This window comes from Oncorhynchus tshawytscha, linkage group LG24 (assembly GCF_018296145.1).
Source record: "Oncorhynchus tshawytscha isolate Ot180627B linkage group LG24, Otsh_v2.0, whole genome shotgun sequence".
In the NCBI taxonomy this organism is placed as follows: domain Eukaryota; kingdom Metazoa; phylum Chordata; class Actinopteri; order Salmoniformes; family Salmonidae; genus Oncorhynchus; species Oncorhynchus tshawytscha.
The window spans coordinates 1380314-1408046 of NC_056452.1; the positions used below are offsets into that span (position 1 = coordinate 1380314).

Below are 27733 nucleotides of genomic sequence, written 5' to 3' on the forward strand. Positions count from 1 at the left end.
GCACACACAGACACGCACACACAATCACACGCACTTGCATGCACACACACTGAGGTATGATGCTAAGGCCCTCTCTGTGCACCCACTGAGTGGACATAATCTCCCCTGCTACAGGACCACAGCCATGGGGGAGAGAGGGGGAGAAGAGGGACCCAGGGCCCAGCAGGGAATGGAGGGAAAGGGGGAAGTGAAAGAGGCTGGGATAGGGGGAGGTAGAGGGTATGAGGAGAGAGAGATGGTGGAGAGCAGGGTCTCTAGGGTCTCCAGGGCACAGCAGGGAAAGGATGTAAAGAGGGTAAGAGAGAAGGAGAGAAAGGCTATAGAGGGCTACAGGAAACCGCAGTGGAGAGGAGACAAGGGTGTTGAACGCTATATGCAATAATGCTGAGGAAACAGGAAACCAAATGAAAACAAATGTCCCCATTTGCACTGACACACATGCACTGACACACCACTACTATTATCTTCTCTACCTTTCCGGTCTCTTTCTGCCTCACCTGAACATTTCTCTTTATTTGGCTGAATTGAATCCACCGTGTGCCGTATTTCAAACAGCATACCAGAGACTGAATGGGAACTGCAAGTTTATTTTACTGTATTTCACACAGGTTTTTAGGCTGTTTATTTACCTTTGGATTATACCTTCCAGCTTTGCTGTTGGATTCCTGAGAGACAGGCTGGTTTCCCTCTCTGCCTCTCCTTTGTACTGAAGGGAATAAATTAGGACTGGGCGGTATACCGTTTTTTGCGATATACCTGTATTAATGCACGGACCGGTTTGGGTTTTTACTTTACCTTTTATAACGGTATTTTAAAGTTTGGTTTGTTAAATGTGATACGGAGTGTGTAACAACCATTTTTATATGTAGTTTACTTCGCTACTTGAGTCGTCTCTCTCCACTCTCTCTCTCCATGCCGCTTTCCACACAGACCTAGCCCCGGTTCCTGTCACTCAAGGAGCGCATTTGTTGTTCCTCGACCACGAGACACTTGCGTTCAGTTTGCATGGTCAATGCAGCATATGCAACAATGTTGATGACAACGATGCAGTTGTCACTTAGCCTTTTAATATACATCTATTAGCATTCTATAATTACACTATTAGCTTGTGTTTCTTACATCTGCAAACAGCTAGTTTGTCTTTTCTTTTCTTTTAGCAAGTTGTTCCTAAATCTTGTTAGCCACTGATTGTTAGCCGCTAATGCTAATTGCTAGCTAGCTAATACATGTACTGAGTAACAGCAAGCTTAACTAGCTATACAGCCTGATAATACCAGTGATGGTGTAGACCTAAATCAGCATGTTGTTTGTGCAACAGTATCTTCTAAATTAGAGGAATACACAAACCAAGAATATGTTAGCTACATGAAGTAGCTAAGATAAATCAGTCAATGTAGCCAAAGAGTATAGGGTCCCCTAGGACACACCTATCAACACCTATCTTACCCTGTCAAAATAATTCCTCCCTGGCATTTTCATTCGTTGTCATGTCAAACAACACTATTAAAAGTGCCCACTATTATATTCTAACTATATAATTAGAATAGACATTCTATTTCCATGATTCCAACAGTTATCCCAAGTGTTTTGCTCTAAATCACAAAAATAAGGCCCAAATTGCTTGCCCATATCGTGTAGTCCTACGTGGCAGCCCTACGTAATGATCTCAAATGCAGAAATTGATGAAGATTATTACTTTTTTGTGTGTTGAAGTTGAATTGAACAGTATTAAAAAATGTAAAATACGTCATTTAAAAAAAAATACCATTAAATATAATATTTTGGCCATTATCGCTCAACCCTAGAGTAAATACAGTGTGAAGTAAAACAAAGTGGGTTAGAGGGGAATAATGCAAAAAAAGATACACGCTGGAAATGGAATTGTAAGCAAATTAATTTAACAGACAAGTGAGGCCTTGTTAGGGTAGGAAAGAGAGAGAGAGAGAGAAGGGGGTATGTGTGTAAGTGTAATCAATTATGAAAGGCCCGATCTCTGAGAAGTCAGGTAGGGTTTCGGCATTGTCTGAGCTGTCCACTGACGGGCCTCACTCGCTCACTGACTCACACACTTATCTCATTAGAAAATCAAAATCACAATAATATGTTAACAAAAATACTTTCATCTGTTAAAACTTGACAGCTAAAGGGGGTTTCCTTCCTAAGTTACAGTATTTGGTTCATACAGTTTTTAATAACATCACAAAATGACAAACAATATGACCTTATTATTCTTTAGGTCCCCAATGACCATTTCCCACATAATTTATGATAGAATTATTGTTCCATTATCCACTTTTTGGATGTTAGAGTTTAGGGCGGGCAAAAGTCTGTGAACAAAGATATTCCTTTGGCTGATACTAGAGAGCCAGAGAGTCCTCTGCTGCATAACATTTAGGACCGGGTGTGAGGTGTCAAAAAGCGGCCCAGCACCCCCCTCCCCTCTTCTGTGGGTGAGAGAGGGCCTGGTTTGTCAACCATTGCCAAGCTGATCATTGGATCCTCACAGGAGAGTTATGACAAAAGTGTTAGTCTCATGTTTCATGAGCTGAAATAAAAGATCCCAGAAAAGTGTATTACGCACAAAATATTGTTTTTCTATTTTAGTGAGCATTGTTTCTCTTTTAATGAGCATTTCACTCTGCAAAGATATGCCATACCTGTCAGGTGTATGGGTTATCAAGAAGCTGATTAAATATGATCATTACACAGGTGCACCCTGTGCTGGGGACAATAAAAGGTTACTCTAAAATGTGTAGTTTTGTCACTCAACACAATGCCACAGATGTGTCAAATTTTGAGGGTGTGTGCAATTGGCATGCTGACTGCAGGAATGTCCACCAGAGCTGTTGCCAGATAATTTAATGTTTATTTCTCTACCATAAGCTGTCTCCAACATTGTTTTAGAGAATTTGGCAGTATGTCCAACCTATGCCCTCCCAGGTACACCCATGGCTGTGCTCCTGCCCAGTCATGTGAAATCCATAGATTAGGGCCTAATGCATATATTTCAATTGACTGATTTCCTTATATGAACTGTAACTCAGTAAAATAGTTTAAATTGTTTCATGTTGCGTTTATACTTGTGACCCGATTCAGGAAAATATGCTTATGTCACAAGTCACGACTTCACAAAAGAGCCGTTTGAACATGAATATTTAAAACAAATCAAAATACTATTTTTTTGTGGCAGAAAATGCCTTCTCAAACGTGAACTTTCATGTGCATTAATACAAACTTGTATGCCATCTGTAAATATGAATAAAATTGTTAAATTACTAGCCTTGTTGGTTGAGGCAACCTTCCCACTAGCCATGATTGGCTGATATAATGAGTGGGCTGGACATGCCAAGGGAGGAGTTGAGATTGGTCTGCCATATTAAAGGCTTCTGTCTATTTGAGCTCGTCAATCTGTGTTGGTAATCCTGTCGAACGCGGCCGTTTAAAAATGTATTGTGTAGTGGAGCTGCATAAATGTTGCTCTCCACTTCCTGGAGGATCAAGTTTTCAAATCAGTGGAATTAGAGTATGATAGCTGAAGAGATGGAGAAAACACCTGTCTCCTGTCTCTCAAAATAAGGGCAACCGTTGTATGGCACTCCTGACAGGGAGATGCGTCCATAATGCATGACGTATTCAGTTAAGATATAGCTAGCTTCATTTTCAAATATTAAACATTTCTAATTTTGACAGAAAGTAGTTTCATTTCAAGCTAAAGTGTACTGTTAGCTAACTAGCTAATGTTAGCTGGCTGGCTCCCTAGCTGACATTATTTGGTTCCCAGAGCCATTTTCTTTTCTAGTTAGAGCCTAATGTTAGCTAGCTAACATTGGACCTTGTTGGTTAATTCCCACCACTGTGACATTGTTGGCACTTTGTTTATTGTTGTTTAATTAGCTAACATTAGCTGGCTGGCTCGTTAGCTAACGTTACGTGACGTCTGATCTTAAACGTTGTTTACCAAGCTAGGTAAATTATTTTACCTAGCTAGCTCGCTATATGTCTTAAGCTAAAGTGTACTGTTAGCTAGCTAACGTTAGCTGGCTGGCTCCCTAGCGCACGTTATTATTTGTTTCCCAGAGCCGTTTGCTTTTCTAGTTAGAGACTAATGTTAGGCATTGTTTCCCAGAGCCGTTTGCTTTTCTAGTTAGAGACTAATGTTAGGCATTGTTGACACTGCAGAGTTGGTTAGGCTGTTTCCAGAGGTAAACAAATCATTGGTCAGAGTGTCAAGTGTGCGCTTCGAGTGAAACGAGATGGGTGGGGTGTAGACAAAGAAGAGCTCTTCATCAGATACCAAAACATTCAAAGGCGATTTTCTCAAAAGTGAGTTTACAAGCAGAATTATTTTCCCATTGTTCCTCAAATGCAGTGTATGAGATACCATTTTGTAGCCCTGAGTCTCTACTTTTATCCACTGTAAAAAACACCATTTCACATTTTGCAATGTAAGACAGAATCGAGGTGGTGAGTCACATGTTTGATCAGTACACATATATAATGTATATACAAAAGGTTTGGGCTAGGCCCTTTAGCTCCAGCGATGGGAAGTCTTAACGATACAGTGTACAATGACATTGTAGACGATTCTGTGCTTCCAACTTTGGGGCAACAGTTTTGGGAAGGCCTTTTCCTGTTTCAGTATGACAATGCCCCCATGTACAAAGCGAGATCCATACGGATATGGTTTTTCGAGATCGGTGTGGAAGAACTTGACTGGCCTGCACAGAGCCCTGACCTCAACCCCATCAAACACCTTTGGCATGAATTGGAACGCCGACTGCGAGCCAGGCCTAATATCTCAACATTAGTGCCCGACCTCACTAATGCTCGTGGCTGAATGAAAGTCCCTGCAGCTGTGTTAAAACAACTAGTGGAAAGCCTTCCCAGAGGAGTGGAGGCTGTTATAGCAGCAAAGGGGACCAAGACCATATTAATGCCCATGATTTTGGAATGAGATGTTCGACGAGCAGGTGTCCACATACTTTTGGTGATGTAGTGTATCTATTTGAATATTCAATGTTTGGTAACTGAACATTGCCCAGGGGCAGCACAGGTTTATGCTGTCATGTTCATGTTGGTTTAACTTTTTTTTTGTGGTGACCATAATATAGAGAGGACCAGTTAAGTAGTTTTTTTTACCCAGAATAACATCATTTGTTCTTCCTTGACCTTGCCTTATGTTCATTATTAATTGACATTAAGCTATACATTTACACGTTATTTGAAGGGTAAGAAGTCAAATCCAGATTTATGGAGTGTGACATCTCCCTAACGTACAGTGTATCAGGGGTGTATCCACTGGAAACCAAAAGGAAACAAACAGGCCGAAACAGGGAGGTATCTACTTGAAAAATAAACTCATTTTAGTTGCAAAATGTTTTGCAACAGTCTTCTACGATGTGCACAAATGAAATACACCCCAGTCCTTGAGATGAGATGTGGATAGAATGTAAGTGTCGAGTCATGTTCCCTTGTGGCACCCCCCTTGTGACTCAACACTCAACTTGGTGACATTAACAGTAAATACCAGTAAACAAACACTGCAATTAGCAAGAAGCTTAATTATGCCCTCCTCATAATACGTGTGATTATGCCTAATTAATATCAACCTTACAGTTGGCCTAATGACGCTGTGCTAACAGATAAGCTCTCTCTCTCTAAATATAATTAACACTTCCCTTCTTTATTTAAATATTTTGCCAGACAGACAGTGAGTTTCACGAGGTCATTAACACCCAGATATCCTGATTATGAGGCATTAAAGAGTGTGTAAAGAGCAGTTCATGTTAAATTCCCCATCCATTAGTCGTCAGTGTCACGCCTGCTCCCGCACTTCCCCCTGGAGCTCGAGTGCGCCGGGCTCCACAGCATTACACACTCCTGCCACCATCATTACACACACCTTCTTCCCTCGTCACATGCATCCGCAATCATTTGGACTCACCTGGACTCAATCACCTGTTATTTCCTTCCCTATATCTGTCTGTCCCCCAACTCTGTTCCCCGCTTCCGCATTAACATTCGTATGCCGTTTTGCCACCCATGTGCTGACACTGTTCCTGTCTTGTTCCTTGTCTGTTCCTCATTAAATGTTTGACTCCCCGTACCTGCTTCTCGACTTCAGCGGCGGTCCTTACAGAATGCGGAAGCCATCAAACGGCTCATCAGGGAGTGCTGGCGTTTCGGTTGGTGGTGACATCGGGTCCAGGGGCCACGGCCGATAGAACCAGGGGTGCCTAAGCCAGCTCATCGGAATTCCTAACTGGCTCGAGAGGTTTCCTTGCCCTGGATACCCAGGCTACCACGCCTCTGCCAGCTGGTCAAGATTTTACCCCCAGCCGGCTTGCCCAGCGCCCGTGCCTCGGCCAGCCCGTCAGGCCCCCAAGGTGGGACGCCGGGTGTTGCCCCCTAGGGGAGGGGGGAGTACTGTCACACCTGCTCCCCAGCATTACGCACTCTTGCCACCATCATTACGCACACCTGCTTCATTCGTCACGATCATTTGGACTCACCTGGACTCAATCACCTGTTATTTCCTTCCCCTGTCCAGACAGATATGTCTGTCAAATAATGTTATATCAACTGTAGCTTTGATTGGACTGATCATGTCAACATCATACTTTCAAAATCTTAGCTAGACAAGTAGTCATCATCATGACTCAACAATCTACTGGCAAATCCTTGTCATATTGTTGTAACTTTAATGTGTTACAGAGTTAATGTTTAAGTTAATTCATGGAGCTGTATCTAAAGATATTTTTTTACAGTTATTTACATATGTAATTGTATTGGTTAGTATTGAATTACGCTTTGGACTGCAAGTTCCAGAATGCCTTGCGACAGGAATGAGAGAGATAACGCACCAGTTATGTGTAGGTGCAAAGTGATTAAGCTGATTTTCCGCTAGCATCTTACCTGCATTGCTCTGTAGAATCTGAAGTTGTTAAATGTAACGTGAACAAGTATTATTACTAAAAGAAGCTTTCATATCAAACCCGACGTCCCGAGTCATTACTTTGAAGTTAGTTAATCTAAAACATATGAAGATAAATTATAGATTAAATGTATCGGTGCTCATTGGCCATCGGCCATTGGACCTAAACATTAAACAACAGGTTGGAAATTGCATATTCAACAATGAGTGGTTTGGAAGGAATCAGTGGCTAACTGTGAGCGTCGCAAAGCAATCACTATTTTGCTTCCCCTGCCTACTATTTGGTGGAGAGGATGTGTGGTCCAAGTCTGTCTCTTTTACAAGCTTAAAAGGAAAACATTCACACCTAATACATATTGGCCAGAAAAGGTTGAATACATTGGCCATGCTGTCAAACCAGCATTCCTTCTGCCACGCTCAAAACAACTGGAAACTCGGAACTTGGACATCTCAGACCTTAGTGCGTTCAAGACAACTGGAAACTTGTAAAGAAACAAGCTCCAACTGGGAAAATAAGTTTTGAACGGTCATCCAACTCATAATTCCAAATTGAGATCTCGGGCCTCTTTCTAAAGCTCTGACCTGAAGATCACTGACATCATGATTAAACTAGTTTTTTTGTTGAGTTCCCAGTTCTCTTGAAAACCCCATAAATCCAGAGAATGCCAGAATTTGACGACAGAGTTTGGCCTCAAGAAGGACCACCTTTCTGTTCAAGTGAGCACAGCACAGCGGTGCAAAAATATGTATTGTATGCTGCTGCATAAATTATGTAATATGGCAGGGAGATAAGTATAAAGTAATACTAATTGTATGTTGTGTAGTAAGCTATTAGATACCCAGTAGCTCACCCTAAGAATTTGGACCCTCTTCCCATCAGAACTACTGTTCTGACTTGGTGGTGCACATGCAGCCTAAAGCCTGTTTAACCTCTAGTGACTCCCCATCCCGCGTGCGGGAGCGTAATCATCAACTGACACTAATTAGCATAACGCAACGGACATAAATATTACTAGAAAATATTCCTATTCATGAAAATCACAAGTGAAATATATTGAGACACAGCTTAGCCTTTTGTTAATCACCCTGTTATCTCAGATTTTCGAAATACAGCCAAAGCTAGACAAGCATTTGTGTAAGGTTATCGATAGCCTAGCATAGCATTTTGTCCAGCTAGCAGCAGGTAACTTGGTCACGGAAATCAGAAAAGCAATCAAATTAAATCGTTTACCTTTGATGAGCTTCGGATGTTTTCACTCACGAGACACCCAGTCAGATAGCCAATGTTCCTTTTTTCCAAAAATATTATTTTTGTAGGCGAAATAGCTCCGTTTGTTCTTCACGTTTGGCTGAGAAATCGCCCGGAAATTGCAGTCACGAAAACGGCGGAAAATATTCCAAATTAGCTCCATAATATCGACAGAAACATGGCAAACGTTGTTTATAATCAATCCTCAAGGTGTTTTTCAAATATCTATTCGATAATGGGACCGATTGGAATAATGGCTATCTCTGTATTTTATGCGAGAATCACTCTGGGAGCCATCAGGTGACCAGTTGCGCAATGTAGCCTCTTACGGGTATTCTTCAACATAAATGCGTAAAACTACGTCACAATGCTGTAGACACCTTGGGGAATACGGAGAAAAAGTAATCTGGTTGATAGCCCATTCACTGCTCAATAGGGACGCATTGGAACGCAGAGCTTTCATAAGATGAGTCACTTCCAGATTGGATTTTTCTCAGGCTTTCGCCTGCAATATCAGTTCTGTTATACTCACAGACAATATTTTTACAGTTTTGGAAAATTTGGAGTGTTTTCTATCATAAGCTGTCAATTATATGCATATTCTAGCATATTGTCCTGACAAAATATCCTGTTTACTACGGGAACATTATTTTTCCAAAAATGAAAATACTGCCCCCTAGTCACAAATGAAGGGAAATGTCATCATCAAATATTGTAAAAGCTTTCATTGTCTGCTTATATTCCCCTGTTATTTATCCTACGGTTCTAACTTGGTGCACAGGGAGAATACTGTAAGACCGCCCATGTTCTGAATTCAAAGTGCTTACCAAGATTCGTTTTTAGTCTGAGTGAGGGTTTTGGACTGATGGAGTTACCTGATAGATTCATTTGACTTCTCGATAAAAATCATGGATGTGTTGGATAATGATATATTCCAACGTCCACAGATGTCCGGAATTAAACTATACTATACTCTAGTGTACTGTAGTCTATTCTATTAAATAACCTCTACTCTCCTGTACCGTAACATACCATATCGTACTCTACTGTACTAAACTATGCCTTACTGTACTGTGAAACAGCCTAGACATCTATGATTTGTTCTAATCCAGAGTGATTTACAGTCAGTGCATTCAGGTAGATAAACAACATATCACATCCATAGAAACTAAAAAAATATTCTGTAACCGTTACTGAAAATGTTATTGGAGTGGTCTGTTGGTTTATTCTGTAGGTTGGACTACTTTGAACATAATATTTGCCAGTTTTAGAGCTTTTGAAAAAGCTAACATAGGTGCATGTGACAGATGGGAGCAATAATAAATATTCTGTTGGACTCTTCAGTTGGCTCGTCTTTCCTATATTAAGAGGCTTGAACAAGAGCAGTACTGAATTGAATGAATTAATCCATACCTCGGGTTTATCACCTTCGGAAGGTGGGGCTTGGTGTTCATTGGCCGTGTCAGGCGTGATTCTAATGTTCTTCAGTAGAGGGCCCTTGCGTGCAAATTCCCCATAGCTGTGTTGTACCTCATTTCCCTCCTTCAGAGAACAGTACTTACAGTCAAAAATGTACATTTTCACTCTAGAAAATTAGCATTTTCTTAAAACATACACACACTGAATGTGTCCTATGTGTGTGTATGTTGCAGTGTGGAGCAGGCAATGTTGTGGAGTGTGGGTTTCGGTGGCAGGATGACGGTGGCCAAGCTTCTCCTATCCTTCTTCATCCTAAACTCCTTTTGCGAAGGTGAGTCCCCACTACTTACTACTTACTCTCCATGTTATCCCTCTCTCATATCCTTCCATGAAATCACATTCCACTCCCTCTCCTCTTCTTTTATACTTAAACTCTTCTCTGAACCCAAATTTTTCTCCCTTATAATTATTTTTGGTTTGTTTTACATATCTATCAATCGCCAATCCCTCTTATCACTTCTTGTCTCTTTAGTCTAGCTTTTGTCATCTATACCTGGTGATCCATCTTGAACAATTTGTCTGCCTGAACTGTCAGGACCTGGTTCCGAACTCAGGTCTCCGGTGAGAGAAACAGTCACTTAGTAAACTGAGCCACTAATAGTCGGCAGAACCCAGAAGATGAGGCAGACACAGCAGTACTAGAGACGGTGATTTAATAAAGAAAAAGGAAAAGATCTTCAGGCAAAAATATAAATCCACAACATCATGTTGCCCAGCAACAGCCCCAAAACATCACTGCTCTAGAGGAGATCTGCATGGAGGAATGGGCCAAAATACCAGCAACAGTGTGTTAAAACCTTGTGAAGACTTACAGAAAACGTTTGAACCCTGTCATTGCCAACAAATGGTATATAACAAAGTATTGAGATAAACTTTTGTTCTTGACCAAATACTTATTTTCCACCATCATTTGCAAATAAATTCATAAAAAATCCAGAATGTGATTTTCTGGATTTCTTTTTCTCATTTTGTCTGTCATAGTTGAAGTGTACCTATGATGAAAATTACAGACCTCTCTCATCTTTGTAAGTGGGAGAACTTGCACAATTGGTGGCTGACTAAATACTTTTTTGCCCCACTGTATATGGATGATGGCCGAGCAGCATAGGCAGATGTAATAGATGGTATAAGATACAGTATATACATGAGATGAGTAATGTAGGATATTTAATCATTGTTAAAGTGTCGTCATTTAACGTGACTAGTGATCCATTTATTAAAGTGTCAATGATTTGAGTCTGTATCTAGTCAGCAGCCTCTCTGAGTTAGTGATTGCTATTTAACAGTCTGATAGCCTTTAGATAGAAGCTGTTTTTCTGTCTCTCGGTCCCAGCTTTGATGCACCTGTACTGACCTCGCCTTCTGGATGGCAGCAGGGTGAACAGGCACTTTTTGTCCTTCCTGTGACATCACTAGTTGTAGGTGTCCTGGAAGACAGGTAGTTTCCCCCCCAGTGATGTGTTGTGCAGACCACACCACCCTCTGGAGAGCCTTGCGGTTGAGGGTGGTGCAGTTGCCGTACCAGACGGTGATATTGTGCATCTGTAAAAGTTTGTCAGGTTTTTAGGTGACAGAACAAATGTATTCAGCATCCTGAGGTTGAAGAGGAGCTGTTGCACCTTCTTCACCACAGTGTGGGTGGCCCATTTACGTTTGTCTGTGATGTGCATGGCGAGGAACTTAAAACTTTCCACCTTCCCCACTACATTCCCGTCGATGTTGTGTAAATGCGGTGGTTCACGCTCTCAGTTTTGCATGAAAGCCGCTATCTATTCATGGTTTCTGCACTTCCTAATAAACTCATTCACAGAGTCAGCGTATACATCGATGTTATTCTCTGAAGCTGCCTGGAACATTTCCCAGGCCGCGTGATCAAAATAATCTTGAAGCGTGGATTCCGATTGGTCAGACCAGCGTTGAATGGTTCTAGTCGCAGGTACATCCTGTTTGAGTTTCTGCCTATAGGACGGTAGGAGCAAAATGGAGTTGTGGTCTGATTTGCCGAAGGGAAGGTGGGGGAGGGCCTTGTATGCATCGCTGAAGTTAAAGTTGCGCCCAGTGTATTGTCCGCATGAGTGCCGCAATCGACATGTTGACAGAATTTAGGTAGCCTTGTTCTCAAATTTGCTTTGTTAAAATCATAGATGTACGCAAGCACGCACACACACATATCCGTATTCCTGCAGTGTATGCCTATGCCTCCAGGTACTTAAACATTTATTATTTCACATTTCTCACATCTGTATAGGGATATCACAAGACCCTATAGTGCCTAACCTAATCCCACTCTTCTCTCTTTCTCTCCTCTTCCACAGCCTCCAACCAGCCTCCACGCTTCCAGAACTACTTTTTCCACTCCTATCTTCTCATCTACGAGAACACACCAGTCGGTGAGTCTTAGTGTGTGTGACCATATTTGATTTGTGTGTCAGCAGACGGTCCAGTTTTCATTTACAGAGATATGGAGGACCAGAGCAGTATAGAACATTAACCTCTCTAGGGTAGGGGGCAGCATTCAGAATTTTGGATGAAAAGCATGCCCAAATTAAAGGGCCTACTACTCGGGCCCAGAAGATATGATATGCATATAACTGGTAGATTTGGATAGAAAACACTAACATTTCCAAAACTGTTAAAATAGTGTCTGTGAGTATAACAGAACTGATTTAGCAGGCGAAAACCTGCGAAAATCCATTCAGGAAGTACTTTTTTTGTTGGTTTTGTAGTTTTCTATTCAATGCCATTACAGTATCCATTGACTTAGGACTCCAGTTGCAGTTCCTATGCCTTCCACTAGATGTCAACAGTCTTTAGAAATCGTTTCAGGCTTGTATTCTTATAAATGAGGGAGTAAGACTGTCTGAACGAGTGGACCCTAACGTGTCGCAGAGCTTTTTCAGGCGCATGTGCATTTCTTGTTTACCTTTTATATTGACAACGTTATTGTCCGGTTGAAATATCATAGATCATTTAGGCTAAAAAACAACCTGAGAATGGAATATAAACATCTTTTGAGATGTTTCTATGAACTTTACGGATACAATTTGGATTTTTTGCCTGATTGTTTTGAGTTTGAGCCTGTGGATTACTGAAGAAAACGCGCTAACAAAACTGAGGTTTTTGGATATAAAGAGACTTAATCGAACAAAAGGAACATTTATTGAGTAAATGAATGTCTTCTGATTGCCACCATATGAAGATCATCAAAGATAAGGGAATCATTTTCTCTCTACTTCTGAGTTTTGTAACGCTTTTGCTTGGCTGGTTACTGTTTGTAATAATTTGTCAACTGGGCTATGTTCTGGGCTAGGTATGTTCTGGGCTAGGTATGCTTTCGCCGAAAAGCATTTTATAAATATGACACTGTGGTTGGTTTAACAAGAAGTTAATCTTTAAACCTATGTAAAATATGTTTTGTTTTCTGAATTTTTATAATTAGCATTTCTGTAATTGAATTTGGCGCTCTGCAACCTCACTGGATGTTGGCCAGATGGGACGCTAGCGTTCATTCATGTATACGGGTAAAAGTCTAGCTATATTTTCAGATATCATACATTCCTAATTTTGTCAAAGTAATTTTCATTGCAAGTTAAAGCGTACTGTTAGCTAGCTAGTGACCGTTAGATTGCTGCCTCGCTAGCAAACATTACATTTATGATCTGTGTGATAATAGTTTTCGAATCAGAAAATATTTGCATTGCTAGTTAAAACTTCTAATGGCTTGGGGCAGTATTTTGACGTCTGGATGAGAACGTGCCCAATGTAAACTAATTGTTACTCAGGCCCAGAAGCTAGGATATGCATGCAATTGGTAGATTTGGATAGATTGGTAGATTTGGATAGAAACACAGTTTCCAGAACTGTTAAAATAATGTCTGGTGAGTATAATAGAACTGATATGGCATGTGAAAACCTGAGGAAAATCCAACCCGGGAAGTGGGATTTTTTTTGATGTGGGTATTTTCAATTGGATGCCTATAGAGTATCTAATGGGTTAGGACCCAGATTGCAGTTCCTATGGCTTCCACTAGATGTCAACAGTCTTTAGACATTGTTTCAAGCTTGTTTTCTGCTGGTTTTGCGCATGAACGAGTGCGCGGTATTCATTGTTTTTCCTTTCTATTCAATACGCTATTGTCAGGTTGTCCGAATATTTAGATAATTGACAACCTGAGGATTAATTATAAACATCATTTGACATGTTTCGATGAACTTTACCGGTACTCTTAGGATGTATTCATCTGCATCTTTTGGCCGCATTTGAGCCAGTGTATAACTGAACAACACACGCCAACAAAACTGAGTTTTTGGGATATAAACAGGGACTTTATAGAACAAAACAAACATTTATTGTGTAGCTGAGACTCTTGGAACTGCAACCATATGAAGATCTTCAAAGGTACATGATTAATTTTCTCGCTATTCTCGCTATTTTGGTTGTAAAATGTTTGTATGCTTTTGTAAGCAGGGCGCTGTCCACAGATAATCACATGGTATGCTTTCGCCGTAAAGCCTTTTTGAAATCTGACAAAGCTGCTGGATTAACAAGAAGTTCATCTTTAATCCGATGTACAGCGATTGTATTTTTTCTGAATGTTTATTATGACTATTTCTGTATTTTTAATTTGGCGCTCTGCAATTTCACCGGATGCTGTCGAGGTGGGTCTCTAGCAGAACGCTTGCGCCAGAAATGTTAAAGCCTAATGTTAGCTAGCTAACATTGAACGTAATTGGTTAGCTCTTCAGCCACAATAGCTTGCGAAAGTATTCACACTCTTGGCATTTTTCCTATTTTGTTGCCTTACAACCTCGAATTAAAATAGATTTTTGGGGGGGGTTTATATCATTTGATTTACATAACATGCCTACCACTTTGAAGATACAAAATATTTTTTATTGTGAAACAAACAAGAAATATAACAAAAAACAGAATTTGAGCGTGCATTAATTCACCCTCCCCCCCAAAGTCAATACTTTGTAGAGCCACCTTTTGCAGCAATTACAGCTGCAAGTCTCTTGGGGTATGTCTTTATCAGCGTGGCACATCTAGCCACTGGGCAAAAATCCCATTCTTCAAGGAAAAACTGCTCCAGCTCTTTCAAGTTGGATGGGTTCCGCTGGTGTATAGCAATCTTTAAGTAAAACCACAGATTCTCAATTGGATTGAGGTCTGGGCTTTGACGGGGCCATTCCAAGACATTTGAATGTTTCCCCTTAAACCACTCAAGTGTTGCTTTAGCAGTATGTTTAGGGTCATTGTCCTGCTGGAAGGTTAACCTCCGTCCCAGTCTCAAATCTCTGGAAGACTGAAACAGGTTTCCCTCAATAATTCCCCTGTATTTAGCGCCATCCATCATTCCTTCAATGTTGACCAGTTTTCCAGTTGCTGCCGATGAAAAACATCCCCACAGCATGATGCTTCCACCACCATGCTTTACTGTTGTGATGAGGTTCTCAGGGTGATGTGAAGTGTTAGGTTTGCCCCAGACATAGCCTTTTCCTTGATGACCAAAAGCTCAATTTTTGTCTCATCTGACCAGAGTACCTTCTTCCAAATGTTTGGGGAGTCTCCCACATGCCTTTTGGCAAACACCAAATGTGTTAGCTTATTTTTTTCTTTAAGCAATGGCTTTTTTTCTTGCCACTCTCTGTGGAGTGTACGGGTTAAAATGGTTAAAATGGTTCTATGGACATATACAATCTCCGCTGTGGAGCTTTGCAGCTCCTTCAGGCTTATCTTTGATCTCTTTGTTGCCTCTCTGATTAATGCCCTCCTTGCCTGGTCCATGAGTTTTGGTGGGCGGCCCTCTCTTGACAGGTTTGTTGAGGTGCCATATTCTTTCCATTTTTAATAATGGATTTAATGGTGCTCGGTGGGATGTTCAAAGTTTCTGATTTAAAAAAAAATCCAACCCTGATCTGTATTTCTCCACAACTTTGTCCCTGAGCAGTTTGGAGAGCTCCTTGGTGTATTGGTGCCACTTGCTTGGTGGTGCCCCTTGCTTAGTGGTGTTGCGGACTCTGGGGCCTTTCAGAACAGGTGTATATATACTGAGATCATGTGACACTTAAATAAAGTCCACCTGTGTGCAATCTAACTAATTATGTGACTTCTGAAGATAATTGGTTGCACCATATCTTATTTATGGGCTTCATAGCAAAGGGGTGAATACATATGCACGCACCACTTTTCCTTCTTTTTTTTTACATTTAAAAAAAAAAGTATATTTATTTTCATTTCACTTCACCAAATTTGGACTATTTTGTGTATGTGCATTACATGAAATCAATTTAAATTACAGGGTGTAATGCAACAATATAGGAACAACACCAAGGGAGATTAATACTTTTGCAAGGAACCTGCAGATTCATACTACAGCTATGTGATTAAGGCCATCTATCGTATTTAATGAACATGTGTACATGTCTAGACAATAGTAACCTATCCACTTAGCTAGATGTGGCTGGGTTTATAGCATTTTCTTCACATGACCCATCAATTTAAATCAAATCAAATTTTATTTGTCACATACACATGGTTAGCAGATGTTAATGCGAGTGTAAGCGAAATGCTTGTGCTTCTAGTTCCGACAATGCAGTAATAACCAACAAGTAATCTAACTAACAATTCCAAAACTACTGTCTTATACACAGTGTAAGGGGATAAAGAATATGTACATAAGGATATATGAATGAGTGATGGTACAATGAATGAGTGATGGTACAAGCAAGATACAGTAGATGGTATCGAGTACAGTATATACATATGAGATGAGTATGTAAACAAAGTGGCATAGTTAAAGTGGCTAGTGATACATGTATTACATAAGGATGCAGTCGATGATATAGAGTACAGTATATACGTATGCATATGAGATGAATAATGTAGGGTAAGTAACATTATATAAGGTAGCATTGTTTAAAGTGGCTAGTGATATATTTACATAATTTCCCATCAATTCCCATTATTAAAGTGGCTGGAGTTGAGTCAGTGTCAGTGTCAGTGTGTTGGCAGCAGCCACTCAATGTTAATTTAGCCAAGTTTGTCATGTACGCTTCATCTAACCATTATAAAATATTTATCTGGGCACATTCTGTTTTTGATATTGCTACTATGCAAGTAACCATTTCACTGTACCTTTGAACCCTGTTTCCTGTGCATGTGACAAGTAAACTTAGATTTTATTTTATATAGTGTGTGTTTACCAGTGACTCAAATGTGAAGAACAAGATGACTAGAACTAGATAAAGTGTATTTTTACCTGGAGTTTTTCCTTATTGTAGGCTACTACTTTTACCACTTTTAGTTTTGAAATATTTGGTTGTTTACTAAACTACTCACTCTGTTTATCACATGGCCTCACATGTGAAACCTTAAAGAAATGGGTGGGGCTAAGGCTTAAGAGGGTGTGAACGATGCTGAATGGGTGTAGACAAAGAAGAGCTCTCCAGTAGGTTTACCCAAACATTCAAGGGCCATTTTCTCAAAAGTGGCGTTACAAGTTTATCAACTTTCAAAGCAGATTTAGTTTCCCATTGTTCCTCAACTGTAGTGTATGATATACAGTTTTGGAGCTCTGAGTCTCTCCGTTTATCCAATGTAAAAAATACATTTTCAAATTTTGCTTCCTAAGACCAAATTGAGGCAGTATATTATCACATATATTACCGACGGGCTTGATTCGGTTTTATGCAGCAACATTTGATTTTTCCATTGGATAAAAGTAGAGACTCAGAGGTACACAATGGTATATCATACATGAAAATGAAAATGACTGACAAAATTTGAAAAAGTATAATATCTGAAAATGACTCTTACCTGTATACATGGATGAACTGTGTCAAGTGTTGTACTGTAAACGTGAGTAACGACTCAGTGGTATCTTGAATTGATGTCTGCGTCCCAAATGGCCAAAAGGCGTCCCAGCCCTGGACTTTTTTCACATTTTGTTGTGTTACAAAGTGGGATTAAAATGGATTTAATTGTAATTTTTTGTCAATGACCTACATTAAATTCTTTAATGTTAAAGTGGAAGAAAAATTCTAACATTTGTAAAAAAATTATGAAAGATTAAACACTAATATATCTTGATTAAATAAGTATTCAACCCCCTGAGTCAATGCATCACCTTTGGCAGCGATTACAGATATGAATATTTCTGATATTTTAGAGCTTTTCGCACCTGGAATATACAATTATTCTTACAACAAATTCTTCAAGCTCTGTCAAGTTGGTTGTTGATCATTGCTAGACCGTATTTCAAGTCTTGCTATAGATTTTCAAGCCAATTTAAGTCAATTCTGTAACTAGGCCACTCAGGAACATTCAATATCGCCTTGGTAAACAATTCCAGTGTATATTTGGGCTTGTGTTTTAGGTTATTGTCTTGATGAAAGGGGAATTTGTCTCCCAGTGTCTGTTGGAAAGCAGATTGAACCAGGTTTTCCTCAAAGATTTTGCCTGTGCTTAGCTCTATTCCATTTCTTTCTTATTTTTAGCCTTTTTTTGTGGTACCTTTTCTCTTTTTTTGTGGTACTTTACCTTTTCTCCCCAATTTTGTGATATCCAATTGGTAGTTAGTCTTGACCCATCACTGAACTCTGTGGTGGTTAATTTCTGTATTATCAAATGAGGAGCGACAAACTTATCACACAAGTCAGAGTTATACTTAAACTAAATCTTTAATAGTGAGAGCTTAGCAATAGCGATAGCTTGTCGACGAATCACCGTCTCTTTGATTCGTTGAGAGCCACAACACAAAGTCTACTGAGATCTTTTATAGCAAAGATCCACCCCCTAGTCGACATAACAAACCACAGATGTTTTGAACGGGTCACAAGGTGAGACTTTTTAAATGAGAAAGGAGTATCCCGTGGCCAGATTATCTTTCAGTTTGGCTCCTAAAACGAGGTTCCAATCTCGTTCCTGGTCCTTCATAGCACAAAAACACCAACTGATCCAATGGCATAAATCAATTGTCAACTCCAGATACTCCCATCTCAAGTAAAAGCCCTTCTTGACCCCACTCCTGGACAAGCTCACTGAGGGGAGTAAAGCCTCTAGGTCATACACTATCCCAGGATAAGTGCAACATCAGAGATGACATACAATGGTTCCAGACACTACCACACACATCCCCCAATGCCAAAGGAGGGAGTGACTGGCGCACAGACATTGTGGAGAGAAGTAATTAGTTCCCCATTAATCACGCCATCCCTTCACATGGTTTAAGAATAGGTAAAGACACATTCACATATGAAGACAATGTTCCCTCCTGTCCTCTTCCCTTTTTGATATTCTGCATAGCACCAGGGACATGTGAAAGACAAGTCTGACCTCTCCCCTCTCTGGGCCCCAGGTGACTGAGCAAAAACTGAAGGAAGAAGTGCTTTTGCCAACACCAGAGTCGGAAGGGATACATTCGAATAACAAGTATATCACATAAGACATCATAATTATCTATGTTACCCAACTAATTCTGATTCTTCTGCCACAACTTCCGTACGGACTCGGGAGAGGTGAAAGTCAAGAGCCATGCGTCCTCCGAAACACGTCCCCACCAAGCCGCACTGCTCGCTTAACCTGGAAGCCAGACACACCAATGTGTCGGAGGAAACACCGTCCAGCTGGCGACCGAAGTCAGCGTACATGCACTCGGCCACCACAAGGAGTCACTAGAGTGCAATGGGACAAGGACATACTAGCCGGCCAAAGCCTCCAATAACCCAGAAATGCTGGGCCAATTGTGTGCCTCCTCATGGGTCTCCCGGTCGCGGCCGGCTGCAACACAGCCCGGGATCGAACCCGGATCTGTAGTGATGCCTCTAGCACTGCGATGTAGTGCCTTAGACCACTGCAACACTTGGGAGGCCCCTTTCTGTTTCTTTTAATTCTAAAAAACTTCCTAGTCCTTGCCGATGACAAGCATACCCATAACATGATGCAGCCACCACCATGCTTGAAAATATGAAGAGTGGTACTCACTCAGTGATGTGTTGTGTTGGATTTGCCCCAAACATACAGTAAAGCTTTGTATTTTGGACAAAAATGTTAATTTCTTTGCACCATTTTTTGCAGTTTTCACTCTGTCAGTTAGGTTACTATTCTGGAATAACTACAATGTTATTGATCCATCCTCAGGCTTATCCTATCACAGCCATTAAACTCTGTAACTGTTTTAAAGCCACCATGGGGAAATCCTTAAGTGGTTTCCTTCCTCTCCGGCAACTGAGTTAGGAAGGACGCCGGCATCTTTGTAGTGACTGGGTGTATTGATACACCATCCAAAGTGTAATTAGTAACTTCACCATGCTCAAAGGGATATTCAATGTCTGCTTCTTTTTTTTACCCATCTACCAATAGGTGTCTTTCTTTGTGAGCCATTGGAAAACCCCCCTGGTCTTTGTGGTTGCATCTCACTGCTCGACTGAGAGACCTTATGTGTTGGGTACAAAGATGAGGTAGTCATTCAAAAATGTTAAACACTGTTATTGCACGCAAATGGCGGTCAGTGCCATTTCAGATGAGGGAGGGACATTTTTTTTCATGAGCATGGCCTTATTGGATGACTGTCATTCATATTCCATTCACCCAGTTAAATGTAACAGTGATAGGTTTAGGCTACTACATGATACTAGAATTTTCCCTATTCCCATCTACAACCTAGCCTATGAATGAAAGTTTACAACGTAGGTGCACACAGGTCAAGAGACAAATTTGATGTGACAGAGAGTGACACATGGACAGACAGTGACATTCAATACCGCCTTGCACACTCTTGCATGCATCTAGCTGACATTGGGTCTAATCATTAGTCCAACAGTTGCAAATGAGAGTTTCTATTGGACAAATTCAGATATGTTTATCCCCATTTTGTTTCGTTTGCTTCTGTTTCAGAAACTTTGATTCAACCGAATCGGCGGACTGAATACACCCCTGATCACGCGTAAACACAGTTCACAGTTTCCTAGCACGTCAATGCACAACACATCAGCTGTATGTGACCAGGAAAAAAAACCTTTCCAAGCCAAACCGCTACGCACAGCCTAGATTATTGTCACCATATTAGCTAAACTAGCATCATAGTCAGCATAGCTAATAGAACTAACGCGTTAGTTAACCCGCTACAATTAGTGTACTGGCGGGCCCCTGTGGCAATAAATTAGTCAAACCAAAAGCTTACCTTGACTTGGAAGAGTTCCAGTGTTGTGTTGGATGGTCATAGCCAGCTAGCTAACATAGCATCACTCTGTTTGAACAAATGCAGCTAGCTAAACTAACGAGCTACATTTGCTAGCTAAGTAAGTGAAACTGAAAGTGAAAAAATTTACAACATCTATTTCTCTCTTGTTTCTCCTTCATTTAGGAAGAAACTAATTTGTTAAAAACTGTTCAACTATTTTCTTTCTCTCTCTTTGAGTCCACTACTCACCACATTTTATGCACTGAAGAGCCAGCTAGCTGTAGCTTATGCTTTCAGTTAATTCTCTGATCCTTTGATTGGGTGGACAGCATGTCAGTTCATGCTGCAAGAGCTCTGATATGTAGGAGGACGTCCTCTGGAAGTTGTCACAATTACTGTGTCAGTCTATGTAAAGGGGTGAGAACCATGAACTTCCTACGTTTGTATTGAAGTCAATGTACTCTGAGGAGGACGGAAGCTAGCTGTCCCCTGGCTACACCATGGCGCTACCCTACTGAGTGCTTTTAAGGCTACTGTAGACATTTGCAAGATAGTGTGCTATAATCAATTATTTGGTGACGTGGTTATATTTAGCATAGTTTTATCTGAAAAGGATAACTTTTTAAATGTTTTAAAATGTACATGTTTATGAAATTCACTGAGGAGGATGGTCCTCCCCTTCCTCCTCTGAGGAGCCTCCACTGAGTCCATTCAATTTAATATCTGATTTGTTAAGCAAGTTTTTACTCCTGAACGTTTTTAGACTTGCCATAACAAAGGGGTTGAATACTTATTGACTCAAGACATTACATCTTTTCATTTTTTGACATTATGCCAGTGACACAAAATCTGAATTGAATCCATTTAAAATTCAGGCTGTAACACAACACCATGTAGAAAATGTCCAAGGGGTGTGAATACTTTTTGAAGGCACTGTATAAGGAATAGGGTACCATTTGGGATGCAGGCAATGATTTTCACATCTAGCCAGGTCTCTCAAGAGGCTTTGAATTTAAAAAAAATATACACTGAACAAAAATATAACGCAACATGTAAAGTGTTGGTCCAGTGTTTCATGAGCTGAAATAAAAGATCCAAGAAATGTTCCATACGCACAAAAGGCATTTTCTCTAAAATGTTGTGCACAAATGTATTTACATCCCTGTTAGTAAACATTTGTCCTTTGCCAAGATAATCCATCCACTTTACAGGTGTGGCAAAACAAGAGGCTGATTAAACAGCATGACCATGATACAGGTGCACATTGTGTTAAGGACAATGCCAGGCCACTCTGACACACAACACAATGTCAAAGATGTTTTGTGGGAATATGCAATTGGCATGCTGACGGCAGGAATGTCCAACTGGCCTCGCAACCGCAGACCACGTGTATGGCGTCATGTTGGCAAGCGGTTTGCTGATGCCAACGTTGAAAACAGATTGCTCCATGGTGGCTGTGGGGTTATGGTATGGGCAGGCATAAGCAATGGACAACAAACACAATTGCATTTTATCTATTGCAATTTGAATGCACAGAGATACCGTGACAAGATCCTGAGGCCCATTGTCTTGCCATTCATCCGTCGCCATCATATCATGTTTCAGCATGATAATGCACGGCCCCATGACACAAGGATCTGTTCACAATTCCTGGAAGCTGATAATGTCTCAGTTCTACCACGGCTTGAATACGCACCAGACATGTCACCCATTGAGCATGTTTGGGAAGTCCTGTAAAAAAATCTTAGTCGAACCGAGAGTGGTCTGTTCTTTCAACCAATCGATTGGTCGAACTTTTAAAATGTATATTTTTCCATATATATACACACTCTTTGTTTGAATAAAATCAACTATATGTAGGCTACTGAGCTTGTCTGATGCTTTAAGCACTGTGATTAAAAATGAAGACATACAAATGACTAAAGACGGAGCCTAACAAGAAGACAAAAACCTGTTCCCGACCCGACCCCTCCCGCTGTTGCTGTCCTTCGCATATTCTGGCTTTATGCTCCTGAAGTTGCCGGTAATAGGCTAGACCAGCGGCCGGCAACCATTTCTGCTGACCTGTGTGCCAGTTATGATTTTCATATGCACATTTTCATGGAACAGTTTCATTTCATTTATAATAAAAAGTCTTCATGTCTCAAAATCAATGCCATGTGGTTCGTCAAAATTCTATATAAATGAAAATGATACAAATCTAAAAGTAGCTTCTATTGCCATTGCCTATATGTAAAAATAGCCTAAATAAAGCCAACAAATAAAAACATTGCAGCCCACAGGTAGAACATATCCTGATGAAAATAAATATCCTATAAATCACATTGGCTAAAGGAAAGGGGGATACCTAGTCAGTTGTACAACTGAATGCATTCAAATGAAATATGTTTTCTGCATTTAACCAAACCCCTCTGAATCAGAGAGGTGCTGGGGGCTGCCTTAATCAACATCCATGTCATTGGTGCCCGGGGAACAGTGGGTTAACTGCCTTGCTCAGGTGCAGAACAACAGATTTTTTCCTTATCAGTTTGGGAATTCAACCCAGCTACCATTTGGTTACTGCCCCAACACTTTTACCCGCCAGGCTACCTGCTACATGGCCTGTCTGCAAGGAACTTGAAACATTGTATCAACTATTAATTTGGTCAGGCCCAGAAGCTGGTGTGGACAAAATTGCAACATTGTGTAAAATATTCTGTTGGTTATTTGCGCAAGGGATATGAGGTCATCAGGTAGGCCTATTTTATGACATTATAAACCTGATCAGAGCATGACATTTTTTCCCCTCTCATGCTGAGTTGTTATCGAAAGGGAGACAGCAGGAAATATTTTTTAAATAGGCTACGTTGAGGAACTTGTTGTTCCTCAACATTGTTTTTACATCCATTGAGAATAACAGACTTTGTTTACTTACTGTTTGAGGTGAAGAAAACATTACTTTGAGAAGCTGGTGATGGTGAGTTAAGACAATCAGAAATAGTATCAGATCTCCTTTCATAAGCCTACATATGCGTGCAGGCCAGGTAGTCTAGGCCTACTTCTATGCGTAATCAGGTGCGTGTCCTTACTCAATATTGACTAGAGCGCTCCATCATTAACTGTCACGTCCTGACCTTAGTTCCTTTTTATGTCTCTATTTTGGTTTGGTCAGGGCATGAGTTGGGGTGGGCATTCTATGTTTTTTCATTCTATGTTTTGTTCTGTGTGTTGTATTTCTATGTGTTTGGCCTGGCATGGTTCCCAATCAGAGGCAGCTGTCTATCGTTGTCTCTGATTGAGAACCATACTTAGGTAGCCTGTTCCCACCTGTGTTTGTGGGTAGTTATTTTCTGTTTTGTGTATTGCACCTTGCAGAACTGTTCGTTTGTTGTTTTTGTTCAAGTGTTTGTCTTTATTAAACGTATTATGAATACTTACCACACTGCACCTTGGTCCTCTTCTCCTTCTCCCGAAGACATTCGTTACATTAAGCAAAACCCTTTTCCTCAAATGTAGACTATGGTTGTGCGCTCTGCAACCAATGTTTCCATTCCTACAATGACAACAATAAGACTGTAATACTAATATATTGAATGCATTAACAGAAATTAGCGTAACCAAATAAACATTGTAAATTAGAACTCATGTCGAGCTGCATGAGGCAAATTGTGGTCACACTAGATACTGACTGGTTTTCTGATCCACTCCCCTATTTTTTTGTGACCAACAGATGCATTTCTGTATTCCCAGTCATCTGAAATCCATAGATTAGGGTCTAATTAATTCATTTCAATAAACTGATTTCCTGATATGAACTGTAACTCAGTGAAATTGTTGCATGATGCCTTCATATTTTTGTTCAGTATATATTGTATTCATTTGCTTTATATACTGTATATATTTGTATTAGAGGTTGACCGATTAATCGGAATGGCCGATTTAATTAGGGCCGATTTCAAGTTTTCATAACAATCGGAAATCGGTATTTTTGGACACCGATTTGGCTGTTTCTTTTTACACCTTTATTTAATCTTTATTTAACTAGGCAAGTCAGTTAAGAACACATTCTTCTTTTCAATGATGGCCTAGGAACGGTGGGTTAACGTTTTATGGCTGCAGGGGCAGTATTGAGTAGCTTGGATGAAAAGGTTCCCATATCAAACGGCCTTCTCCTCAGTCACAGTTGCTAATATTTGCATATTAGTATTACTACTGGATAGAAAACACTCTGAAGTTTCTAAAACTGTTTGAATGATGTCTGTGAGTATAACAGAACTCATATTGGCAGGCAAAATCCTGAGTTGAAGTTTGAGTTGAGTTTTGTGATCCCACTTGCGTTCCATTGCTCACGAAGACAAGAAGGAATACTCCGGTTGGAACTTTATTGAAGCTATATGTTAAAAACATCCTAATGATTGAATCTGTACTTAGTTTGAAATGTTTCTTCGAACGGTAATATCACTTTTTGAAGTATTTGTCCAATATAACTCTGACCAGAATTAGCGTTTGGATATGTATACCAAACGCTCTAACAAAAGAAGGTATTTGGACATAAATAACGGACATTTTCGAACAAAACAAACATTTATTGTGGACCTGGGATTCCTGGAGTGCTTTCTGATGTAGATCATCAAAGGTAAGGGAATATCTATCATGTAATGAATTGTTTATGTTGACGCCATCTTTGCGGCTGTGGTGTTTTTAAATTGAGCGCCGTCTCAGATTATTGCATGCATTTCTTTTTCCGGAAAGTTTACAAAAAATCTGACACAGCGGTTGCATTAAGGAGAGTTATATCTATAATTCCATGTGCATAACTTGTATTATCATCTACATTTATGATGAGTATTTCTGTTGAATGATGTGGCTATGCAAAATCACTTGATGTTTTTGGAACTAGTGAATCTAACGAGCCAATGTAAACTCAGATTTTTTTAATATAAATATGAACTTTATCAAACAAAACATGCATGTCTTGTGTAACATGAAGTCCTATGAGTGTCATCTGATGAAGATAATTCAAGGTTAGTGATTAATTGTATCTTTATTTCTGTTTTTTGTGAAGGGTATATTTTGAGAGAGAGGTAATTTACATATCTTTATCTACCACATGATACAAACCAACATCACAATACCCACTCCTATAACTGTATATCCAAAACATCTTCCCCAGCTATACAGACAGCACCCCCAACACACCACATATCCTCAAACATCTCTACACATTTTATAGAACACAAACTCAACCCTGAGGCTCGCAGACACCATCCCATTAAACAATGGTAAAGAGTCTGTTATCCCCCCACCTTTGACCCTGTTCCCCCTTGTTAGCCAAATAGCTAACTTTGCCTGAGCAAACAAAGTTCAACAAAACACATTTGGCTTTCTCCTTACTCAAATACCTGTATCCCATTATGAACATCCCAACAGTAAAAACCACCCCCAACCTCTCACACAGACATTCCAACAGAGACATTAAAGGCATTAACCTGGTGCACACAGAAAACACATGAATCACAGTTTATTTCATTTGACAGAAAAGACACCCCTGTCCGATTCCCGGTTCAACCCGTGCCAACCAGCTGTTAGTGGCCAGGGCTCCATGACGGTCCCCTGACCTCTTTGGTACTGGGGATTTGTAGAGCCACCTCCACCTAAAACCCACCATACTCTCCGCCCCACATACCCCCTGCCACTGATGTGCCTTCACTCCTGTTAGGCTCCTAATGTTCCTAACCTTAATGCAGAGGTTGTAGAGGGCTTTACCTCCCACATCCTCAAACTCCCCCAAGCTCGGAGTGTTAAAATCCTCCAGACCCCCTTGCCAGTCTCCAGTCTCTGCCGTCACCTGCAGTGGTGGTAACATTGGTGGCCCCTCTCCCTTTGGCCGCTCAAACATCCCCCTTACCGGCTCAGACAGTGCCTCCTGGACCTCCTCCAGGAATCTCTCCAGTAGCCTAAGAGACGTTATTCCTGTTTGTTGTGCCAAGACTTCCGGGGTTTTCCACCCCTCCTCTCCCAGCAGTCTCAGGTCACCCAGCCTTTGTAAACCCCCTGCCATCAGTTGCCTCTGCAGGGTGGCCGACTGAACCGATCTCAAAGGGATGGCTGGGTTGTGGAAGATAGGCTCCTCCCACACCCATAGCCCAGGCTCCACACCCCCTTCTCGTATGGGCCTTAGCAGCTGCCAGGCCCTCAGCATTGCAGAGTAAAATCCCCCCCATGCCCCACATAACAGAGCTTTGCTCTTGCCCCAGTTTACTTTAGCTGATGAAGCTCCCTCGTACACCTTCAGACTGGTCTCTAGTGCATGCATATCCTGATCATCCCTGACCATCACAGAAACATCATATGCATATGCTGACACTGCTATGCCTGTCACCACATCCATTCCTGTCCAGCACACTCCCTGTAGTCTCCTGCGTAGCAGTCCTAAAAATGGCTAATGTGTATAACTGCCCAGATAGAGGGCATCCTTGTCTAATGCCCCGTCTCACCCAGACTGGCCTACTGAGCCCACCTTGACCATACATGACGCCCCAGCATACAACAGCTTCACACATGTCAAAAAACTCTTCCCAAACATAGACATCACATTAAACAGATACTCATGGTCCACTCTATCAAAAGCCTTATCTTGATTTACAGAGACCAGTCCAAAGTTCACATTAGAACCTCTCGACAAGTCCAACATGTCCCTAATTAACAACAAGTTGTCTGTGATTGAGCTTCCTGGTACACAATATGTTTGGTCCTTTTGTACGATCGAGTCCAGATGGGTCTTCAGTCTGTTAGAGAGGACTTTGGCAAATATCTTGTAGCCCGCACAGAGTAATGCCACAGGCCTCCAGTTCTTAAGTTCACACAAGTTTTTTGGGCAGGAGAGTCAGAGCCGCCCGACGGCAGCTC

General features: G+C 40.8%; 1 protein-coding gene across 1 annotated transcript in view; it reads left to right on the top strand.

Moving 5' to 3' along the window:
- LOC121840656 (cadherin-23-like) overlaps nt 1–27733 on the top strand; it is a 237881-nt gene that overhangs the window by 38704 nt on the left and 171444 nt on the right. The window contains exons 2-3 of the mRNA XM_042305196.1: nt 9836–9933; nt 11978–12052. Coding sequence (XP_042161130.1) covers nt 9849–9933; nt 11978–12052 — 160 coding nt within the window. The 5' untranslated portion in view covers nt 9836–9848. The remainder of the gene's footprint in view (nt 1–9835; nt 9934–11977; nt 12053–27733) is intronic.